This window comes from Peromyscus leucopus, chromosome 7 (assembly GCF_004664715.2).
Source record: "Peromyscus leucopus breed LL Stock chromosome 7, UCI_PerLeu_2.1, whole genome shotgun sequence".
NCBI lineage: Eukaryota > Metazoa > Chordata > Mammalia > Rodentia > Cricetidae > Peromyscus > Peromyscus leucopus.
In genome coordinates, this window is record NC_051069.1 from 13,081,810 (window position 1) to 13,099,513 (window position 17,704).

The following is a 17,704-nucleotide window of genomic DNA, read 5'->3' on the forward strand; positions in this document are numbered from 1 at the left end:
GATAATCACAAGGTACATTACACTATGCTGGCATATTTTTAAGAAAGGCAGTAACAAAATTAGTTAAGAACCAAAGTGAATTCAATAATGAGAAAATAAAAATTCTAAATCCCTCACATCCTTAGGATACTTGTCTTTTTTTTTTTTTTCTTTTTGGTTTTCCGAGACAGGGTTTCTGTGTGTAGCTTTGCGCCTTTCCTGGATCTTGCTCTGTAGACCAGGCTGGCCTTGAATTCACAGAGAGTTCAATTAAAGGTGTGGGATTAAAGGAGTGTGCCACTACCACCCAGCTAGGATACTTGTCTTAAAAAGGCTTTTCATATAATCATTTTATATATGATAGTAATAAGATCTTGTTTTACTTTGGGATGGTTCCTATTGGTTAGAAAAAAAATCACTTCCTGAACTCTTCTAAGTTTTCATTCACTATCTTAACTTTAAAAACTTGAGGCAATGTAAAATAATACTAACAATGGCAGGATATGAATTGTCATTAAGTAAAATGAAGTATTCTAGAAACAATACAGATATTGTAGTGTTGGGTTGTGAATGTTTAGTTTTGTCTGAAAAATTCAAGGACAGGACTGCTTTATTATTAAATTCTATGTAGAAATAGAGTGTCAGAATCTGATGATAATTTGAACAATACCTAGATTTTTGAGGCACTAATTATTTTTATTAATTCAGTATTATGAGTTTTTTTTGTTTGTTTGTTTTTGTTTTTTTTTTTTTTGTTTTTCAAGACAGGGTTTCTCTGTGTAGCTTTGCGCCTTTTCCTGGAACTCACTTGGTAGCCCAGGCTAGCCTCGAACTCACAGAGATCTGCCTGGCTCTGCCTCCCGAGTGCTGGGATTAAAGGCGTGCGCCACCACCGCCCGGCTCAGTATTATGAGTTTTAAAATTCATCCGTAAGACTACAAACTCCTTGCGAATCATGACTTAACTACTAGCATCAGACCAGTTCAAAACCAACAATAACTTACAACACTAGTTTTAAGTTAATTACTTTTCCACTAGAAAAATTTTACTTCATAAAGAGTTGTAAGAAGTTGTCTTGGACTGGGGAGATAACTCAGTGAGTACTAGCTGTGTAAGTCTGACGCTTGATAAACATGTATGATGCTCTAGGTTTGATTCCAAGCATCAGAATTTAAAAAACTAAACAAAACAACACACAAAAAGAAAACCCTAAACCAGAAAACAGCTCCTCATGACTGACATGAGTTAAGATGCTTTTTTCGTGGTTATCATCATTTAAAGGAAACAACTAAATTATAAAAACAAAAGAATTCCCACTTAAAATAAATGCCTAAAGTAGTTTGACTCTTAGAAACACAAGCTAGATCTGGGAATAGTGGCACATCCCTTTAGCAGTCCCAGCAGGCAGGCAGATATGAGTTCAAGATCAGTCTGGTCCACATAGCAAGTTCCAGGCCAGTGTGGGCTACATGGTAAGAAACTGTCTCAAAAATACGAAACAAAACAAAAAGCCTATAAAGTAGAAGGTAGTTGCCATCAACTGGGAAAAGGGAAAAAAGAGCTGGCTAGTGAGTGAGTTTCAGTACTACAAGATGAAAAAGACCTATGTATAACAACTTCTATACAACTAATATTACTGTATCATACACTTAAATTTTATGATAAAAGACATTAATGAAGACAATAAATGGGCGAATAGCTGAGACAAAATATTCTAAGTTCTGAAAAGTCTCATAATAACTAGTTTGGATCACTCCACTTCACAGCTTTACTGCAACCAGCACATGCTGAATGCCTGGAACGTTGACAAGCACCCTTTGCAAATGCTTTTTCAATTAATGAGGAAGAATACCCCACCCCCAAAAAAAATTCAAAGATTCCTAGAATATAACTACTACACAGAGAAAAATCACAGATTAGAGCAGCATGCATGTAGACAAGAATGGAACACAAAGAAAAGCACTTCAACAAACTACTCTAGGAAACTTCCTACTTAACACATAAAATACAAATTTCACTTACAGTGGAATAATCATATTGTCTTTCGGTGTGAAGAAAATGGCTCTTGAACTTCCCCCTCTGGAAGGGTCATCAGATCTGTGGCCATAAGAGTGTGTTGACCTAAAGTGTTCTCTTTCTGTAATGCGATTATTAGAGAGTTTACAGGCAGCATTATGTTGGGTGCCTATTCTTTCTGTCTTGGATAATTCCTTGGTAGTCCTAGATTGGCATGGGCTTCCTTTTCTTTCAAAGAACAGGGTGACAGGTCGGTCTTTTGGAGGTAAATGAATGGAGGGACTATCTTTTGTGGCAAGAGCTGCATCTCTTTTAGTGACTGCTGATGGGGAACCTAGTAAAGCAGCTTCTCCCTTACTTGGGGTATTCTGAAAATGCAGAGAAGATGGCCTCTCTACTCTTTGTCTTGACTGGTAAGAGGATGGTGCCTGCTCAATTGTCTTGAAGGCTTGACGCTCCTTCTCTAAAATATCTGTCTGCTGACGAATCTGTTCCATCATTTCTTTTTCATTCTGCTGCTGTAACTGCTTTTGCCTTTTCTCCTTTTCAGTATTCAGCTTTTCTAACTTCTTAAGCACAGTACACGAAGCATCTGTATTCAATTCATCTCTGGAGAACTGACACTTCCTGGCTTCCCTGTTGATATCTGGAGAAAAACCTGTATTCAAAGTGGCTTCTCTTTCCAGCCGTTTGTTTCTCTGGATACTTGTGTCTGGTTGGGAACTTGTTTTCAGAGGTTCTTGATGGGGAATATAAAAAAACGTCGGCAGACTACTGGAAACAAAGGAGTCTCTCAGCTGGGGTTTACAGGTGACAGGTTCAGAACTGCAGACCAGCTTCGCCTTTGCAGTCCCATTCTTCAACTGCTCTGAGTCACAGGATGCTCCTTTGCCAATCACTGCAGAGCTAGTCTCATTTGAGGCACTGAGGGCACTGTCTTGTGAATCGAATTTTGGATTGGTAGATATACTGGGTGATGAAATTTTCGATTTATTACCCTCATCTAAAATAAGGGACTCTGGTTTGCCCTTGAGGCTCTCCTCACAGGTCAGAAGTTCTAAGCTCCCTTGTGAGCTCTCACTATCAGGTGTGCCCTGTGGAGACTGCAGGCCTTCAGGCATCAATTCTGTAGACCATCTACGTTCCTCTGAAGGAGACACACCACCAAGAGAACGGACTTTCAGCAATTCTAAGCTAAATATAGCTTGTTCCAATTCTCTCATTCTCCGACTTTCTCTTTTGGCCCGACCTACTTTTTTCTGATGGAGATCCTCCAAGGACTTGGGTCTCTGTCTTACAATCACTTCTCCCTGCAAGTCTGTACCACTTTGGCTTCTGCCTCTCTCCTGTTGCTTGTCTGGGGACTCCTTTGAGAAATCCATTGAACTCTCACGGCTAATTCGATTACTCTCTATCACAGATTTACATTCCTCTATGGCTTTCACTCTGTTGTCAAAAGAACGATCCTCCCACTCAGAAGGGTCTGAGCCCTGAATTTCTAGATTTCCACATGCCATGATATTCACCAATCCATGCTCTAGTTTTGTTTCTTTCAGCCTTTGATCTTTTAAAGCTTTATACCTATACAAAAATAGACAAAATGGATTATAGACAGCTCTTGGTTACCAATGAAGAGAATTTAATTTACTAAAATATTTTAATAGAAATACTTTTTTGAGGTGGACCCTTGTTACCCTTAACTATGTTAAAGTTGACTTTAAATTTCAGGCTCAAGAAATCCTCTTGTCTTAGTCCCCTATTTAGTAGGACTAGTAAGTACCACTGTACTCATCTATACATTTCTAAAACTAACTTCATTGTACTAGTTCAAATTATCCTCTTCTTTATATGAATAATTCCTAACTGGATAGCCTTGACAAAATGTTAACTGAACTAAAGATCCATTAATAGCATTACTTTAATATAGTACAATGGAGATCAATGTTCTCAGGGTAAAAAAAGAAGTTGTATATTTGCAAATTTGTAAGAGCAAACCAAATGTACAAGTTTTTTCTTAGCAGTTATAACCACAGGTCATGGAGGTTTCCAACCTGATTTAATTCAATGAACATTTATTTAACTTCTGCTATAGCCCAGACAATTCGATTAGAACTGGTAGAAATTTATCACACTCTAGTGATAAAAACATAACTGATAATAAAAGTATTAAAGCAAAGGTTTAAATTCAGGACCTATGAAAACAGAAGAACCAACTGCTTCATTAACATAGAGTACCTTTGTCTTGCTCTGAATCCTCTATATGTTGATTGCAAAAGGATAATTTTGTTCCTTTGTTCTTTGTACTTCTTACTTTGCCTGTAGCTCCTCCACCTTGCCTGTATACAGGTAGCAGCCCTGTGCCTGCACCTATACAGTTCCCTCCATCTCTGCTGGATAATGATAGCTGCAGCTCGTAACTCCAAGTATCGCTGTCTCTCTAAGTGAGCACGCCAGGAAGCTTGGAGAAGGGAAGCTGCACTAGCAATAATGAAAGCATCTTTTTGCACAGCCGCATTTCTGACTTGCTTCTGATTTAGGTAATTCCTCCAGAAACGCTAAGAGAAAAAAGAAAATGGCTGTCAAGTTATCACTCATTTTATAGAAAAGGTAAAAAAGGCTAAATTTCTGTCTTAGCACTTTAAGTATATAAGCAACTAACTTGTTGGTAGTTTAAAATAATAATAATAATAATAATAATAATAATAATAATAATAATAATCCCTTTCTATGCTGCCACTGAGTTGTGTTGATGCTTGGTTGGTTCTGGTTTGGTTTCATCTGTAACCTGCTGTTGTGCCCACAGAAGGCACGGCTCCTACAGCTGTAATGGAAATTAGTACTGTTTTATAAGAGGTGCTGAAGATCACCTCTTCTAAGACCTCAATGCCTTAAAAGATGGTATGCAAAAAGTTGTCAAAGCAAGTGCCATGCCCATCTTTGTGGACTTATATCCAACTAATGAGCCTATGCATGTCAAGTTGATGGAGGCCCATTATGCTAAGCACTAAACCAATGTTATTAAAGTTGATGACAACAAAAAACTAGGAGAATGCAAAGGGCTCTGCAAAAACTCATCAAGGGGAAAAAAATTCCATCAAGTAGTGGTTGATGATTAAGCAAAAAATAGCCTCAGGTAAAGCTATTATCCAAGAATACTTCAAATGTAAGCTAATAAGCAAAAACTTGGATCTTTAGAAAATAAATAAAAAACTTTTTTTTGCTTATCAAAACTAGCTATTTTGGGGCCAGCCTGGTCTCTACAGCAAGTTCCAGGACATGTTCCAAAGCTACACAGAGAAACCCTGTCATGAAAACCGCACTACAAATTAATCAGTAAGTTCTGTTATCTTATTTTATTTACGTATTTATTTATTTATTTTTGACAGGGCCTTTCTATTGTAGCTCTGACTGTCCTGGAATTCTATGTAGACAAGCTGGAAGGCTGACCTTGAACTCCCAGGGTATTACCTACAGTTATATGCAAGGTAATCTGTTGGGTATTATAAGCATTTAAGAAATGAGTATGATTCATTTTCATCTCTAAAGTTTCATTATTATTTAAGTGTTTCATAGTAAAATGGTTCTAGTTACTAAATTAAGGTCAAAAATCACTCTCACACAAAGAACCCTCTTCTTATCCCACCTGGATAATAACAGATGCCTGTCTCAAACGGAGGAACTGCTGCCTACAGATCAAGACCCTAAACCACTGCTGCAACACAATGATTCTGCGAAGCACTTCCTGATGAAGCAGATCTTGTAAGTGCTGTCGTTCATGTTCCTTTAGGAAAACCTATGAGGACGAAAACAAGGGATAAATCTTAAGAAGAAATGAGAACTATTCATGAATTATTGTTTCTGGGGAAAGTTTCTCTTTCAGAGAAGAACACATATAACAGATATGCAAATAAAGTATTAATAAATAGTTCTAGCACCTGGACTAAAGTAATCAATAATCTCAAAGTAGGAAAATGAGAAAATGTATCAAGTTTCCATTGTCAAACACTGCTACATTACTGCTTCTCATCTGGAAAAATCATTGCTATAAAAGACCAGTATACCACTAGTTAATATGTCACAATTTTTAAAAATTTTCGAATGAGGGAAAAACTGAGAACTGTAGATCTTAAAAAGTGAGTATAACCTGAAGGAACCAACAATAACTATCTATTTGAAATCTAGTATGCATTAAAGGCTTCTTACTCCCCAGAGTCAAAAGCAGATATGTACAAAGTATAAATCTAAAGTATAAAGACATATCTCTTTGAAAGAGAACTTATGGTTCATCTTTAGGAGTGGGCAGACATTATATATCAAGAGTTAAAGGGTAAACTACTATGGACTGGAGATAGAAGATCGTACCTGAACAATAAAAGGAGTTAGAAACACTAAGGCACTTCAGACAACTGAATTACTCTTCATAAAGTACTGTTAAATATCATGAAGCTAAAATACGGAAGTGTTTTTTGTTTGTCTTGTGTTGTGTGACAGATGCTCATGTAGCCCAGGCTAGCCTTAAACTTCCATGCAGCTGAGAAAATCTTGACTAAGTGATTCTCCTGGCGCTGCTTTCTAGTGCAGGGAATATAGGCATGAAGTACTACTTCCCAGACAATATGGAGGATCAGACAGTGTGAGTGAGGAAGATATATATATTTTTTTAAAGATTTATTTATTTATTTATTTATTATGCATACAGTGTTATGCCTGCACACTAGAAGAGGGCACCAGCTCTCATTACAGATGGTTGTGAGTCACCATGAGGTTGCTGGGAATTGAACTTAGGACCTCTGGAAGAACAGCCAATGCTCTTAACCTCTGAGCCATCTCTCCAGCCCCAAGATATATAAATTTAATGGGGGGTAGGGGGTGGGATTATATTTAAGCATGAGGTAAATATAAAGAAAGTGCCATTTTTTATGTAATTTTAATAAATGGGTAAAATAAGTGTGGGAGCCCATTTTCAGGTTCCTTGTGGCTTTACCCAGGAGGTCTGCATAGAGAGGATGATTGGACCACAGGCCTGAGTGCAGGTGTCTGAGATGGTCAGACTTGGCTGTGCTGGGAGGAGGTCTTTTGCTCTACTCCTTGGCGTTTCTATACATACCTTAGGACAGAGACAGTCAGGACTCATTGGAATAGGTTCCAGGCCCTCTCGAGGCTATCCTGTATTTTCTATCTGTTTATCACCACAATCTAAATCCTTCTATCTAATATTTCCTGCTGCTCGCACTTTGAGGAGAACCGAGCAAGCAGGACCTCACAGGCGGAGCTGAAGGCTGGGCCTCAAAGCTCCAGACAAACCATGAAAACATGAATTTGTGTCTTTAGATGACCACAGTGTCCGAACCCAGGGCAAATATTCCAGTATGATATTTTTGAGTTGTCAGCTCTGATCATTTACGGCCCCAAAAGTGTAATGACAGTAGTAACCCAGACCACTGCAATGCTTCTCGGTACTGTCTCCCCCACCTCACTCTCCTTCCTTATCTTTCTCCCCTGCCCTCCTCGTCCTTTTCCTCTTCTCCTTCCTCTTCCTATTCCCCTTCACTTCTTCTTCCTCTTCCTTGACCTCTTCCCCACTCTGTCTCTTGCTCTCACTGTTTTTCACTCCCCATACCATCTGTCACTCATGAATCTATACAGATCTTTGTTCACTGATATAGTATGGTAACTGTCCCTTTTCTTATGTGCAGATTTTCATGCAGAAAACTAAATCTCTACCTGGGCATTGTAGTACACACCTATAATTAGAGCCCTCAAGAAGCTGAGGCAGGAGAATCCTGAGTTTGAGGCCATCCTGGGATATACAGTGATATGCTACCTCAAAAGCAACAAAAGAAGAAAAAAAAAACAACTAAACTTCACCGATTGGAGATGTTTAATTATGCAAGTAATATATAACTACATATAATAATATTAACTAGAAAATATAAATTATCAAGAAGTATTGGGGAAAACAGACTGGCCAACATTGCAGGAAAATTCTCTAAGTTTCAAGTAAAAAAAAAAAATTAGGATTAAAGGTATGTGCCACCTCCTCCCCACTTAAAAGTCAGGTAGAGTGCTCACCCAACACAAGTAAAGCATTGGGTTTAATTTCCACTACTATCTTAAAAAAAATTCCAATGAAGGGCGAGGGTTGAAGGAAAGAGAGCTTGGGGGAGCGGGAGATCCCAGCTGGATCAAGAACAGAGAGGGAGAACAAGGAATAGGAGACCATGGTAAATGAAGACCACATGAGAATAGAAAGAAGCAAAGTGCTAGAGAGGCCCACAGAAATCCACAAAGATACCTCCACAATAGACCAGTAAGCAAAGTGATGGTCAAGAAGCTTCCTCCTGACACCCTCCCACAAGGTCCCCTGGCAGGCCCCTCCCTGGTGCCAAGGGAGAATGAATGTCACTATCACCTGGTGGTCTTGCTCTCTGGACACTGGAGCACAGGGGAAAGGAGAGGAGATGGGAGAGGGGAAAGGAGACAAAGAGGCAAGGAAAGAAAGAGGAAACGAGAAAAAAAAAAAAGAAAAGAAAAGGTCCTAGGGTCAGTTAGGAGGGTTCACTGGGTAAAAGTGCTTGGCATGTAAGCATAAGAACCTGAGTTTCGCCAGGCAGTGGTGGCGCACGCCTTTAATCCCAGCACTCGGGAGGCAGAGCCAGGAGGATCTCTGAGTTCGAGGCCAGCCTGGTCTACCAAGTGAGTTCCAGGAAAGGCAGAAAGCTACGCAGAGAAACCCTGTCTCGAAACACCAACAAAACAAAAAAACAAAAAACCCTGAGTTTCATCTTATAAACCTAAGATAGAAGGAGAACCAACTCCTGAAAACTGGTTGTCTTGCATGGGTGTGCTAGCATTCACACATTACTAATACACAAATACAAATACAACAACAACAATAATAAATCAAATTTATGGACCAACAAGATAGCATAGTGGGTAAAGGTACGTGCAACCAAGCCTGACAAGTTGAGTCTCATCCCTCACACCTACAAAACCAAGTGCACACGTTTTCCTCTGACCTCCACACTTATGCCATGACACATCTGTGCCCATACAAATACATACACACAAATAAATAAATAAGTATATAAATTTAAAACCAACTAGCTTAATCAATTTCCTTGTAATATTTGATTCATACTATCTTTTCATAAAACTTACGACAAGGTATTATTATTGAAATATAAAATGCATTCAATTTTGACTGAGGCTCTTACCATCGTTTTTCCAACTTGATAATTATCAGGATTAATATTTACTTTCCTGAAGAAATCTTGAATGTTAAATTTAGATGGGATAATATTTCGGGGAAGAAGTACATGAAAGTGACTCACAAAATCCTGAAAAGTAAAAAGAAAATGGTATCAAATCAAAAAGGAACTAGGTGAATATTATACCCTAAACTCTCTTTTATTAATGGGTTTCTCAGTCTTTTAATACATAAGAAGAAAATTTTACTTAAAGCAAGGCACTGGAAAAGATCAGAATACACTGCAAGAGGGCGGTGGGCCACATGAGTGAAGCTACTCCAGGGCCTGTTCCTCATTCTTTTAAAAGTAGAAGGCGGCAAACTGGCAGGGGGAGAAGAGTGACGAGAGAGTGGGTACGAGAGAACCAGAGTTTATTACAGCCGTGTAGGAAAGAGTCAAAGAACAAAACTTACTAATAAAAAAGTACTAATAAAAACTTATTAATAAAAAAGATGAACAAAAGAGTTTGTTACTTTAAAAATATTATAAATAGGAGGTCCAGAAGAGATGGCTCACTCACTAAGGGTCTGGGTTAGAATCCAAGTGTCCACATGCCTGCTAACAACCACCTGTAACTCATTCAGGGGAATACAACATCTGATTCTGGCCTCCAAAGACACTGCACTCAAATGGTACACTGATATACATTCAGGCAAAACACCCATAAACATAAGATAAAAATAAAATGATCTTTTAAAAATACAGTTTTAAAAACACAGTAAGAGGAAAGATACTAAGTCTGAAACATCATATTATCAAATGAAAACTGAATTAAAGAAAAAAGGGTAAAAGTTAACTATTCTTTTTGAGAAAGCCATACCAAAGACCAAAGAAAAGTCATTTAGCAAGAACCTGCAGGGAAAGGAAATACAGCAGCTGGTGGAACATACGACTGAGAATCAAGTTTTCTCTTTCCATACAACAGAAACTGCTCAGTTTCTGAAAGGTTCCAATATAATTTTTTTATACATATAGCAATATAGCGGATAATGATTGCTGAGTAACATTCTAGAAGCTTCCTAGGTAAGAAGTCTTTCTAAGAAAACTTAAGGGAAAATCAAATGAAACCTTTTCATTTGACAAGATCATCCTGATTGAATTATTTCAATTACTAGGAAAAGTCAGTGTGAAAACTGCTAAATTATGGTCGACCTTAAAATTAGCAAACATTCTGATCAAATGAGAACAGTCAAATACTATATCACAGCATATGTTCAACATATACTTCCAACATATTTTGGAAGACTGCTGTCCTTCCAAAAATGAGTATTCTCTTAACACTTTTTCAACTCTGCTTAAAAATGGTAAAATCAAAAGATGAGCCAGGCATGGTGGCTCACACCTTTAATCCCAGCACTCAGATGGCAAAAGCAGGTGGATCTCTGAGATAGCCTGGTCTACAAAACAAGTTTCAGAACAGCCAGGGCTATTACATAGAGAAACTCTGTCTTAAAAAAAACAAACAAGAAAAAGAAGTAGTAAATGAGTACCAAAGATATATAATAATAAGCAAGGTATATAGAAACAATGTACTTGATATGAATATATATATATTATAAAAGTATATAACCTGGAAAGAATATTTGGAGCTATATCCTGATTGGCGAATTCGAACTGTTTCCAGCATCCCAGTGTACCGAAGCTGTCTTAGTACCAAGGCATCATTGAATCTTAAGGGCAGCTAAAACAAAGAAAGAAAAAGGTTAGTAGATCTCCAAATTCGGATTTGTCTTAAAAGAACAACTGACTCTGGAGTAACCAGGGACTGATAAATGTATTTACACATTATATTTTGATAAGCTCTAATTAAGGGCAGTGCAATAGAAAAGGTAAGGGTAAAAATTTCTAACCATGAAAATACTAAACAATTTTTAAAGAGATATAGACTATATCCAAACAGAAGAGATTTAACTAGCCATTAGAGTAATAAAAATTTTAGAGGGAAAAAAAATCTCTGTTTTCCTAATGAAATTTCAAGGGGTATTAATACTTGCCTCTGAGATTTTAATGTGTGTTGAATCAAATCTCCAAACACCTTGAAGATGGATAATGTGGAAATTAAAAGACTAGCTATAGATAACATTTATGGAGTATAATTTCTGTACAAAAAGTATGCATAATTCCTCTCTATTCTCTTTTAATGGAATTTGAACTTTGTTTTGACTCCCAAGTAACCTGAATAATGTGCTACCATATACAGAATGCTTTTACCTTTTCTGCATTTGAGCGAATACATTTGACAAAATATGGTTCTGCTTGACCAAGTGTCTCCATCAGCTTGCTTAAGGAGGCCTGCAATAAAAGTAGTGTTGTTAGTATGCTTTTACTTAAGAGTTGACAAGTGACTTATAAATATAAACAAGGGGGACAAAATATGCAAAAACCTTTTACACATACACAGGTTTATTTCTGAAAAGAAAATTGTGTACATTCCCATTTTGGTAAAATCAAAGAATTGCTGAGAATAGGAATGCAGTTTAATCTGAATCTTAAAGCTGATGCTCTGGCAATAGTCACTGCAGATGCACTTCAGTATACTCTAAATAGAGAAAAATTTTTCACTACTCTTCACATTTCATTAAGCAACTTTATTCAAATGCACATTTTAGGTAGTTTTGCTTTTTTTTTTTTTCTCTCTCTCTCTCTTTTCCCTGTTCATTTGTTTTGAGATAGGGCCTTGATATTTGTTCAAGACTAGCCTATAGCAAGCTCAGGCTGACCTTAACTTGAGATGTTCCTGTGCCAGCCTTCTGAGTGCTGTGATTACAAGCATATGTCACCATGCCCTGCCCCAGTATTCTTCCATTCTGACCAGCTTTTGAAATCACCCATGAGAGAACACTACTTTAAATTAATTTTAATTTTTGTAGAGTATATTTTGATGTTCCCCAGTCTATACTTGGTTTTATATATATCCCAATTAGTCCGCTAGAGGTAAATCAGTTTTTGATCTGCTCAAAGAGCCAGAGCTTTTGTTTTATTTAATTTCTTCTAATAGTCTTCAGGTTTTCTTTTTAAGATTTTTTTCTTTTTAAGATTTAATGCATTTTTTTGTTATGTGTGTGTCTGTGTGCGGATATGTACTAGAGTGCTGTTGCCCACAAAGCCCGAAGCATCAGATCCCCTGGAGGTTAGAGGTGGTTGTGAGGCACCTTATGTGGGTGCTGAGAACCCAACTTGAGTCCTCTGCAAGCACATTTGCACTTTAAACTGCTAAGCCATCGCCCCAGGTACTCTTCTGTTTATAGCTTCACAGACTTCTATTTATCTTTGTTATTTTCCTTCTTTCTTCTTGCCTTGGGTTTAAGGTATTCTTCACTTTCTATTTTAGGAAAACCTTTGATTCTTGAGAATAAGGCCTAACTCCTTTTCTAATAAAAGAACTCAATTCTGTGGCTTTGTAGGCATTTGAATCATATCACATTAATGATTTTACATCTCACTTTGATCCTTCAACAACAATCTGAAAGAAACAGACTTTATTTAGCATGAGTACAATAGGTAATAACCTGAAACTGGGCGCTGATACTGGGAGGTTTCTTCTTCTTGTGCAGATGAAGAAGGGATTTGGTGATTCGATCCTGTAGGGTCAGTCTTGTTAGATGCTTCAAAGAATTTACCTCCAGCAAGTGCTAAAGAGAAGAGGAAAACATTTATATATATATATATATGTGTGTGTGTGTGTGTGTGTGTGTGTGTGTGTGTGTATAATATGATCATATATAATATCATCAGACAGTTTTCATTATTTCCAATTGTGAGAAATATTTTTTAAGATTTATTTATTTTATGTATGAGTGCTCTATCTGAATGTATGACTTTATGCCAGAAGAGGGCATCAGATTCCATTATAGATGGTTGTGAGCCACCGTGTAGTTGCTGGGAAATGAACTCTAGAAGAGCAGCCAGTACTCTTTAACCCCTGAGCCATCTCTCCATACCCATGAGAAATGTTTTATTCTATTGAAGGTGGTTAGTCTCACAAGGACTCTTCCCCTTTTCTTCTGTATCAATTAACCAATCATGTCAGAGTGTGAAGCCCAGCACCCATCAATGGGATAAGATACCACTTACACAAGGGATAAAAGATAAAGCCACTTTGGCAAAAGTGTTTACTAGCTAGATTTGCATCCTGGCATATCATTTTTGCAAAAAGAGCAATCACCTTGGAGATTTACTGTTGTAGAATATTATTTTAATTATGTAAAGATGTGGTTTGCTGCAGAACATTTCTTTAACTATATAAAGGTGTGTTACTTTTGTTTATGCTGTATTTGTTTAATTATGTAAAGATATGTTGTATTTGTTTCACCTTGCCTGCCTAAGGCACCTGATTGAGCTAAGAAAGAGCTGAACGGCCAATAGCTAGGCAGAAAAAAATAGGCAGGGCTGGCAGGGAGAGAGAACTAACAAAAAGAATCTAGGCTCAAGGAGGAAGAAAGAGGAGGAGATAATTAGGCTAAGGCCTAAGGCCAGAAGCCAGGCAGCCATTGCTAGCCAGCCAGCCATGAGAAACAGTGAAAGTAAGATGAGAAGCAGTGAAAGTAAGATATACAGAAAGAAAAGTAAAAAGCCCCGAGGCAAAAGGTAGAAAAAAGAGAAACCGGTTAATTTAAGTTAAAAGAGCTAGCCAGAAATGAGCCTAAGCTAAGCCGAACATCCAAAACTAATAATAAGTCTTCGTATCACGATTTGGGAGCTGGCTGGTGGCCTAAAAGAAAAAGCCTGGTATAATTTACTTTCACTTTGTTCATGTGCTCCTTTGTGCAATACTGTGAATATTCATTTCCAATACTATGTATACAAACATTTCATGTATGAATAAGATTAAATGAAAAATGTGAGTTAATAACCATTCTACCCTCTCCTTCCTTCCTCCAAAAGCTACAAAACTATATTATATTTTACAAACTACTGGATCAAGAATTCTGGAAGTGGCTTAAATTTGCCAAATAGTGTATGAAACTGGAAAGGTATAACTAAGGCAGAGGTTCTGGCTACTAGTTCTATTCTTTTGGCAAAATGCACACAAAGGCACTTTGGGCTTTTTCTACTCCCAATCTCCAGGCACTAGAGTTTTCTGAGTGTTCAGAGGTAGAGTAAAGGACATCTGTGTTCTCACAATTACTATAGAGTAAATGCAGTTTATCTCTGTGATTCCCCTCATTATACAATAGGTGGCAGCACCCATAAGCAGTTGGATGCATCAGCAGCTTCCTTCTGATTATAACTGGGGCTCGCTCTGCAGTGATGTTTTACTACTCTAGATCCTTAAGGCTTTAAATAGTTATGTGTCTAATTATTTATAACCTTTTTACTTTAAAAACATCTCTGTTGTAGATTACTTTAAGGTGTGTTCCTTTTGTTTATGTTGCATTTGTTTAACTCTGTGCAGCTGTGTTACTGTGCCTGCCTAAAACACATGACTGGTCTAATAAAGAACTGAACGACCAGTAACAAGGCAGGAGAAAGAATGAGTGAGGCTGGCAGGCAAAGAGAATTAAGAGGAGAAATTTGGGAAGAGGTAAGTAGGAAGAAGTAGCCAAAGGCTCTAACATTTGTAGACCCCAATATCTGAGGCTAATGTAAGAGCTGTAACACTAAAATTTTATTGTAAACACTACAATTTTAGTGTTTACAATAAAATTCAGTTCTACATATCAGCCACAGATTCCCTTGTTCTTCCCCCTCCCGCCCCCCCTCCCCTTCCCTCCAGCCAACCCCCATTCCCACCTCCTCCAGGGCAAAGACTTCCCCCCCCCCCCCCCCCCCCCCCAGAACTGAGATCAACCTGGTAGACTCAGTCCAGGCAGGTCCAGTCCCCTCCTCCCAGGCCGAGCCAAGCAACCCTGCATAAGCCCCAGGTTTCAAACAGCCAACTCATGCACTGAGCACAGGACCAGGTCCCACTGCCTGGATGCCTCCCAAACAGATCAAGCCAATCAACTGTCTCACCTATTCAGAGGGCCTGATCCAGTTGGGGGCCCCTCATAGTTCATGTGTTTCCATTCGTTTGGCTATTTGTCCCTGTGCTTTATCCAACCTTGGTCTCAACAATTCTCACTCATATAAACCCTCCTCTTTCTCGCCAATTGGACTCCCAGAGCTCCACCAAGGGCCTAGCCGTGGATCTCTGCATCCAGTTCCCTCAGTCATTGGATGGGGTTTCTAGCATGACAATTAGGGTGTTTGGCCATCCCATCACCAGAGTAGGTCAGTTCGGGCTGTCTCTCGACCATTGCCAGCAGTCTATTGTGGAGGTATCTTTGTGGATTTCTGTGGGCCTCTCTAGCACTTTGCTTCTTCCTAGAGACTCTCAGAAATTTGGAACCCATCAACTCCCAGAGGCAGGTACTGAGAAGGCCTTCCTTTGGGAGGATGCATTAGAATTGTGAAATTCAATGTATAGACGACATTCAGGACCTGACTCTGTCTTAAGAACAAAGAAGGAGAGAGACCCAGGAAGTGCAAACTCTTTTTTTTTTTTTTTTTTTTTTTTTTTTTTTTTTCGAGACAGGTTTCTCTGTGTAGCTTTGCGCTTTCTGGAGCTCACTTGGTAGCCAGGCTGCCTCGAACTCACAGAGATCCGCCTGGCTCTGCCTCCCCAGTGCTGGGATTAAAGGCGTGCGCCACCACGCCCGGCGTGCAAACTCTTATTAGTTCTACAATGCAGACTATATCTGAGACCAATTCAGCACCCTCACACCTGCCTTTTAAAAAATGTTTTTAAGCTTGGCGGTGGTGGCGCACGCCTTTAATCCCAGCACTCGGGAGGCAGAGGCAGGCGGATCTCTGTGAGTTCGAGGCCAGCCTGGGCTACAAGTGAGTTCCAGGAAAGGCGCAAAGCTACACAGAGAAACCCTGTCTCGAAAAACCAAAAAAAAAAAAAAAAAAAAAAAAAATGTTTTTAATATAAAAATTTATATGAAATACAAATGTCAGTGTTCATAAATGAAGTTTTATCAGCATATGGACATACTTGTTCAGTTTCCTATTATCTAAAGTTGTATTTATCCTACCACAGCAGACCTAAGTACTTATAATAGACACTGACCAACAGAGATTATTCAACTCTTTATAGAAACACTGTGTAACATCAGTAATAGATGAGAATTACAAAACCACTAACTAGAAATGTTTTCAAAATTCAAATTTTCACTTTGCCTGGCTCAAAGAAAAATGAAGAAAATCTTATGTAAAAGTAGCAATTACTTAACAGAACTTTCATATTTCAGGAGCTTTTAAAGAAACTAGAGAATGGTATTTATCACAAGTAATTATTTGCCTAAACTACTAGGCTTGTCCATTTCCTAACATACTTTGTTATTTCTAAAATAAATTCAACTAAGAACATACAGTCTCTATTTTGGACATAAATAAGGCATAAATAATTTTTTTTTTCTTTTTTGGTTTTTCGAGATAGGATTTCTCTGTGTAGTTTCGGTGCCTGTCCTGGACCTCGCTCTGTAGACCAGAATAGCCTCGAACTCATAGAGAACCGCCTGGCTCTGTCTCCTGAGTGCTGGGATTAAAGGCATGCGCTACCACCACCCGGTGGCATAAATAATTTTTAAAAATAGTTACTCAATAGGAAAAAATAAAGTTTTTCCACAGGACTCACCTTTGGAAGAACAGGTTTTGATTTGAAGTTTTTGTTTCTTCTATAAAGATAAAACATTCATTAGAAGAAAAAGAAGCTACAGTATAAATGAGTGATTATAAGAGCTCGCTCAGTGCAACTAAATGTCTCACTTGGAGAATGTGGGCCCGCTGCACAAAAACTTTATCTGATTGAATCAAGCAAGTATCACTGAGAACAAGAGTAAGCAAGGACAAGACAAGAAAGGAAATACCAACTTTGTAATTTGGGAATAAGCAGAGGTGAGCCTGAAGATTACCTATGTGCTGCTGCTGTACTTTCTAAGCTCTAAGTTTCGTTTTCTTGTATGTAGGAAGGCTTCTACTTTACAACACCAACTAAGATTTACTTCTACCATTAAAAGATTTTTAAGCTATGCCTAAATTTCATAAATGGTTAAAAATTTACATTTCATAAAATAATCTTTCATTTTAGAAATTAAATTTTTTCTATTCATTTTTCCTACTCATCAACAAAGATTAACTTCTTTTTTTTTTTTTTTAACCCCCTTCAGTTTTTCAAGATAGGGTTTCTCTGTGTAGTTTTGGTGCCTGTCCTGGATCTCGCTCTGTAGACAAGGCGGGCCTTGAACTCACAGAGATCCGCCTGGCTCTGCCTCCTGAGTACTAGGATTATTAGGTGTGCACCACCGCCGCCGCCACCACCGAGCAAAGATTAACTTCTTTATGGCTTCAGAAAATGAGTGAATACAGCTTAATGCTTAGAACATTGGCTGAGAAGTTAAAAGGCCTATCAGGAATCTAAAGTTTTCCATCTACCAAAGCATAACTTCTCTAAACCTTAGTTTTACTATGATAGA

General features: G+C 38.2%; 1 protein-coding gene across 9 annotated transcripts in view; it reads right to left on the reverse strand.

The window, feature by feature from the left end:
* Positions 1 to 17,704, reverse strand: part of Myo9a (myosin IXA) — a 240,569-nt gene that overhangs the window by 60,045 nt on the left and 162,820 nt on the right. For all 9 annotated transcript variants that reach the window (XM_037207448.1, XM_037207447.1, XM_037207451.1 and 6 more), the window contains 8 exons: positions 16,867 to 16,906; positions 12,755 to 12,877; positions 11,457 to 11,537; positions 10,816 to 10,926; positions 9,213 to 9,335; positions 5,639 to 5,788; positions 4,231 to 4,550; positions 2,002 to 3,576 (listed from right to left, as the gene is read on the reverse strand). In XM_037207448.1, coding sequence (XP_037063343.1) covers positions 2,002 to 3,576; positions 4,231 to 4,550; positions 5,639 to 5,788; positions 9,213 to 9,335; positions 10,816 to 10,926; positions 11,457 to 11,537; positions 12,755 to 12,877; positions 16,867 to 16,906 — 2,523 coding nt within the window. The remainder of the gene's footprint in view (positions 1 to 2,001; positions 3,577 to 4,230; positions 4,551 to 5,638; positions 5,789 to 9,212; positions 9,336 to 10,815; positions 10,927 to 11,456; positions 11,538 to 12,754; positions 12,878 to 16,866; positions 16,907 to 17,704) is intronic.